Genomic DNA, 6,731 nt, shown 5'->3' on the forward strand with positions numbered 1-6,731 from the left:
TAACAACAGGGTGACAAGGCGAGACATGTTTCAGGCCTTGATGCGAGATGGGGTGACCAGGAATGAAATTGATGGGATAAGCACCAAGGACATGTGGGAAATGTACCGCAAACGCGGTTTGGATAAAAAGGAGGGGAGTAGGAAAGGGAACAAGAAGGATAACAAAGTGGTGAACCAGAGAAAGGCAGGAGGGGAGGAGCGTGAGAGTGAAAAGGGGGAGAGAGGGAGAAAACCCCACAGTAGAGAGAGATCCCCAGTGGACGGAAATTGGGAGGAAGAGCACCGAAGCGCAGAGGGAACCCGGAGCAGGGAGAGAGACCGGGAACTGACAGGGTCTGGGAAAACTCGAGGAAGAGAGTGGGAGAGGGAGCTGGTAAGCTCAGAGAGGTTGCGAAGCAGAGACAGGGAGGAGGAGTTCCCTGAGAATTACCGCAAACTGTATCCAGATTTAACTTGGGCAGACTCTGATGTGCGCAGAGTGAAAATAGATTAGGAAACAGGCCAAACTCCGGTGCAGGGATGGGCTCGCAAAGATAACAGACCTCATGTCAAAGTAGAAATTTATTGGAAACGTGGAAATGTTCAAAAAGTTCGAGCCCTCGTTGACACCGGAGCGGAGGCCACTTTGATTCATGGCAATCCAAGAAAATTCAGGGGACAGTACTTCACCATTACGGGATTGGGCGGAAAAGAAACCCCGGCAGTGCAGATAGTGGTTCCCATGAAAATAGGGGCACTTCCAAAGAAAGAATACACTGTCCTGATTGTGCCCATTCCCGAATACATTATTGGAATTTACATTTTAAAAGGGATGACCCTACATTTGGAAGATGGATGTTATCAATTTGGTTCCAAAAGATTTATATCAATAGACGCCGCAAGGGTGGGGCTGTTGAAGATTCCTCCGGTAACACTTCCCCAAGCTACTAAGGTGATTCAAATGAAACAGTACAGAATACCGGGAGGACATGAGGAGATTAGCCAGACTATACATGATTTACTAGAGGCCGGGGTAATAGTTCCCATCACCACTGCGTGGAATAATGCCCTCTGGCCTGTTCGTAAAAGTGATAACAGTTGGAGGATTTGCATTGATTATCGCCAATTGAATAAACATACACCTCCTCTGACTGCAGCGGTCCCAGACACCATTACCTTGATTGAGAACATACAGAAACACAGTGGGACTTGGTATGCAACCATTGACATTGCCAATGCCTTCTTTACGATACCAATAGCTACTGAGAGCCAGCCTCAGCTGGCATTCCAATGGGCGGGGCGTCAGTACACCTTCTGTAGATTACCCATGGGGTATTTACATAGCCCCACTATCTGCCACCGGCTGGTGGCAGAGCATTTGGATGAAGTACCAGTGGTTCCTGGAGTGCAAATTTCTCACTATATAGATGACGTGATGATGCAGGGAGAGACGCAAGAACAGGTGCAAATTCAGCTAGACAGGGTGGTGGAACAGTTGCAGAATCAAGGGTGGGAGATTAACCCCGAGAAAGTGCAGGGACCGTCTCAGAGCGTGAAATTTTTGGGCATTCAGTGGAATCAGGGACACAGAGAAGTGTTGCCAAAAGTGAAACAAAAGATTAAGGAATTCGCAGTACCGCGAAATCGGAAGGAAGCCCAGAGTTTTATTGGACTATTCGGGTATTGGAGACAACATATACCCCATTTGTCTCAGATTTTGGCCCCATTGTACAAAGTTACACGAAAGAAAAATGCGTTTGAATGGGGAGAGCAGGAGCAGCGCACGTTTGAATTGGCGAAAGACGCCATACAGCATGCTTTGGATTTATGGCCGATTCGAGAGGGAGACATTGAGTTGAATGTGACAGTCCAGGGGCAGTATGCCAATTGGAGTTTATGGCAAAAACAAGGAAGAAAGAGGGTGCCCCTGGGATTTTGGACAAAGAAGTTACCTGAGGCAGGAGAGCGGTATACTCCCTTTGAGAAGCAGCTGCTTGCCTGCTATTGGGCCCTGGTTGATACTGAGCAAATTACACTGGGACACAATGTGATTTTAAGGCCTGAAATTCCCATCATGCAGTGGGTGATGAGTTCCCCAAAAACTCATAGAATTGGACATGCGCAAGAAGCCAGCATTATAAAATGGAAATGGTATGTCCAGGACAGGGCACGAGCGGGTCCAAAAGGGACCGCCGTTTTGCATGAGCAGGTAGCGCAGGCTCCAGTGGAGAATTCCGAAATGTTGCATGATGTACCTTCAGTGTGTGAATCCCCAGTAGGGTGGGGCCAGCCGTTCGCAGACTTGTCTGCAGATGACAAAAAACATGTGTGGTTCACAGATGGTTCAGCAAAATATGTTGGAGCGAAAAGGCACTGGAAGGCAGTGTCCTATAATCCTGTTACCAAGAAGCTTTTGACAACTACAGGACAGGGAAAAAGTAGCCAGTATGCAGAGCTTTATGCCGTGTATCAGGCTTTAAAACAGGAGCTACCCGGAAAATGTCACATTTATACAGATTCCTGGTCTACCGCCAATGGGTTAGCTACTTGGCTTCCCACGTGGCATGCACATCAGTACAAAATCCATAACAAAGAGGTATGGGGGAAGGAGTTATGGCAGGAGATCTGGGAAATGTTACCTCAAAGCACCGTGACTGTCTATCATGTGGACGCTCACTGTCCAACTGATTCATTAGACCGATGGTTCAATTGTCTTGCAGACGATCGAGCCAAGATTCAAGAGGCTGAAGTGGAGGCGCAGAGTTCTGATTTGGTGGGAATGGCTAAATGGGCACACCAGAAATGCGGACATCTTGGAGAAAAGGCTACTCACAGGTGGGCTGAGATTAGAGGGATGCATCTTCCCCTAGATTTGATTAAAACAGCGAGCATTGAATGTCCCATTTGTCAGCATGCACAGCACAGACCGGTCCCACAGGTGGTGAGAGGCCAGCTAGGTAGAGGTAAATTGCCAGGACAGATTTGGCAGATTGATTACATTGGACCAATGCCAGTGAGCAGAGGGTGTCAGTATGCCTGCACTGTGGTAGACACTTACTCTGGTTATCTCATAGCCTTTCCCTGCAAGCGCGCAACTCAGCAGAGCACCCTGAAAACACTAGATCTGTTGATTCTGTACTATGGAGTGCCACTCCAGATTCAAAGTGATAACGCCAGCCACTTCAAGGGCAGACTAGTGCAGGACTATTGTGCACAACGCAATATTGAGTGGATTTTTCACATACCTTACTACCCACAAGCAGCGGGACTGATTGAGAGAATGAATGGGTTGCTGAAAGAACAATTGCGTAAACTGAATGATGGGACACTGAAGGGGTGGAGGGATAATTTGTATGATGCTTTGCAAATTTTGAACAACCGACCCCTTACAAATGCTGAGACACCTCTCATGAGAATGCTCACACCTGCTTTACAGATTAATCCGTTTACAACGAGCAATACCATTGTGTATTGGGAAACAGCTCCAGGAGCTTTGGCCCCATATCGAGCTACACCAGAATCTGCAGGACTTGACTTACATGCTTTACACATGCATCGATTGAAACCTAGAGATATCACTCTGATTGAAACTGGGGTGGGAATTCAGATTCCCCCTGAGCATTACGGTCTGATCGCCCCTCGATCTGGGCTTGCCTTGAGGGGAATCCAAGTTTTAGGAGGCGTGATAGATGCAGACTACCAAGGCGAGTTGAAAGTCATTCTCTTGAACAGTGGTGACACAGACCTAGTGGTGCAACCTGGTGATCGCGTTGCCCAAATTGTCATCATGCCGGTTTATGGAGGTGTTGTTAAGAAGGGGAGCGCCCCAGCTCTTCTCACTGTGAGAGGCAAAGGAGGGTTCGGATCTACTGACAAGAACCCAGGGGCCAAAGTGTGGATTGAATCCCCAAATAACCCTCCTCAACCCGCTGATGTCATCGCCACTGGACCAGACAATGTCCTGGTAGTTATGCGACCTGGTCAAGACAAATGGGAACATGTTCCCGCTGACAAATGCTATCTGCGAGAATGATAATACGTGTTTTGTCCTTTGTTCTTTTCAGATCATCCTGTGGAGTGCCTGTGCCATGAGTGTGGTGTATGGAGCCCGTTCGGGAGACTCCACCGGGGAGCGGGAGGGGCTCATAGCCCAAAAATTCAACCGTCAGCCGCAGATGCCAACGCTGCTGCATCAACCGAACAATGTTTGGATTCATCTAGCGCAGGAAGTGCTGAATATATCTCACTTCTGTATGAGTAACATGCAAAGCGTTCAAGATTTGATTACCACTTGTCTAGTGGCAGTGCCCACTCCTGCTGCTGTATTATTACACATCTTTAACAATACAAACCAGGATGGAATGGTGGATGTGAGTGACGTTCGCTCCCATCTGTCACTCTATGAGTACTGCCGTCATTGCCCGGAGGTGGGCAGGCGGTTGTGGAGGAACATGACATCTATACTCACGTTTAACATCTCAAGTGGGGATGTGTGCTATTCATTGACCTGTGATCCTATGAAAATAGGTAAATGTGCTCAGCTCAAATTGGAGAAAAGAGACAAAAACTTAACTGCTGCACAACGGACGTTGTGCCACTCACGGACTGACCTAACCTGTTTGAATGTAAATAATTCAATGTTTTGCCAACATGTGGTGCCTGCTGCCAGCCACATTCAAAATGTTAAGTTGCCTAAAGGTTGGCTCTTTTCTTGTGGTAATCTTTCTTTTACTTATATTCCAGCCAATCTAACCGGAGGGCCTTGTGCCTGGTCACGCTTAGGCTTCCTCATGTTTCCTATGGATACTGCTCTACACCCTCGCTATACCAGAGACACTATTCAATTACCTACGGACTGTGATTCTGAAATTTCATTGCTGTCCAAAACAGAATATGTTAGTTTAGCTGGTTCTATCGTAGGGGTGCCAGGACTTGCAGTATATAATACCAGAGTTATTAATAAACTTGCATGTTTAGTAGTCAAGAATATTAACTATTCATCAGCTGCCTTAGCTGAGCTGTTATTAGATGTACAGGGAATTAGAAGAGCTGCTTTGCAGAATCGCGCTGCTATTGATTATTTACTGCTTAAACACAACCATGGCTGCAGTGATTTTGAAGGATTATGTTGCTTCAATTTATCCGACCACTCCACATCAATCAACTCCCACATAGAGGCCCTGCATAAGTTGGTGAAGGGGGTGCAGCAGGATGTTGACAAGGGGTGGTGGGATTGGGCTTTTGGATGGCTGCCTAATTTAGGCCAACTGCGTTATATCTTTGGTGTAATCATTATCATAACCGTTATTTTAATTTCATTATGTTGTTGTATTCAGTGTGTGCCTAACCTTCTATCTCAGTTTCGCCCAAGAGCATTGCCATTTCAGCTTATAGGATATACTTAGTTGTAAGTTGGCCAAATGGTCCAAGGGTGGAAATGTATTGCTACATACACTACGTAAATGTATTGCTACATACACTACGTGCATGCGGCAGCACTACGTGCAAGGTAAACAGTGGTGCAGAGTGTGGACCATTGGCCTCTGCTTTCATTGGCCTTTGCTTCCATTTTGGTTCACGACTCCATTTTGTCGAGTCTGGTTCGGTGCAATAGGCACTGTTCTGTGTTTTTCCACAAGCTTCGGCAAGCTGAAGGGTGGGGTGTTTTTCTGCTCAACTTCGCTCCATCTGCCTGGTACGAAGGGCGCTATTTACATTCCACGAGCTATCAGTTAGAACAACAGGGGGATGCGCCTGTACACAAGGAGGAATGCAAGCTTCACCTTGGAGTCCTCTCCTGGGAACTTGGCCCGTTCTGAGGAGACTTCTCGAAGGGTGAACAAGGTACCGCCGATTGCACAATTTGTAAAGGAGGGGGTCTTTTTCTAGAAAAGACTCCTGGGCGTTAGTAGATACTATAAAAGTTGGGGGCCTGGATGGGCTGGTTTAGGAACTCTCTTCTGGGTTGGACGCAACGCCAGGAGGACTGATTGTCCCGAACAGAGGCTCCCTGTGTCAGCTGATTTGGGTTCCCGAGCTTTGTGTACGGCGGAGGGATGCAGACGCTCTTTTCGGTGAAGCTTTTCAATTTATTAAGTGTATTGTGTGTGCGCGCGTAATGTGTACTTATTCTTGCAGTCATTTTCATGCTATTGAGCATTGAAGTATATTGTGTGTGCGCGCGTAATATGCACTTATTCTTGCAGTCATTTTCATGCTATTGAGCATTGAGGTATATTGTGTGTGCTTGTATTATATGCACTTACTCTTGCAATTATTCACAGAGTGCTTATATCTTTATCATTATTCTCATGTTATTCTCCTGATGTATATATATATATATATTAGTGTGGTTTAGTTTTGCTAGCTGAGAACTTGCCCCTTAAATAAACTTGATTATTCTACTTACGAAGGTGTTTGAGAGTGATTGCTTTACATTGTGCCTTAAAATACCCTGAAGTGCATAGTTTTGATATTCTGAAGAGTAAAGCAGCACAAATTGGCGTAGTCGTTTGCAGGATTCGAAAAAAAAAAAAAGGGAAAATGCTTAATAAGATCAAAGCGAGCTCAAAAGCAGGTTCTCAGGTAGCAAATCCAGACATAGAGATACCGGGGTGGGAAACCGCCCCATATAAACTTTTAGCTCAGGAATGGTCACGTTGTGCTGGTTTGTGTGAAAATTGGAATGCGTGTATGTTAAATGTGGAACCTGAAGATCTTCTTATTTGTTTACGGAAAGTTTCAATTGACAA

At 46.2% G+C, this 6,731-nt stretch overlaps 1 protein-coding gene across 1 annotated transcript; it reads left to right on the forward strand.

Annotated features, from left to right (window-relative positions):
* The first annotated feature begins 2,735 nt into the window (after positions 1–2,735).
* On the forward strand, positions 2,736–5,945 carry LOC138284314 (uncharacterized). The gene is made up of 2 exons (XM_069222998.1): positions 2,736–2,814; positions 4,044–5,945. The coding sequence occupies exons 1-2, from the start codon at positions 2,767–2,769 to the stop codon at positions 5,382–5,384; spliced, it is 1,389 nt and encodes a 462-aa protein (XP_069079099.1). The 5' UTR covers positions 2,736–2,766; the 3' UTR covers positions 5,385–5,945.
* Positions 5,946–6,731: the final 786 nt, after the last annotated feature.

This window comes from Pleurodeles waltl, chromosome 1_1 (assembly GCF_031143425.1).
Source record: "Pleurodeles waltl isolate 20211129_DDA chromosome 1_1, aPleWal1.hap1.20221129, whole genome shotgun sequence".
Classification (NCBI taxonomy): Eukaryota; Metazoa; Chordata; class Amphibia; order Caudata; family Salamandridae; genus Pleurodeles; species Pleurodeles waltl.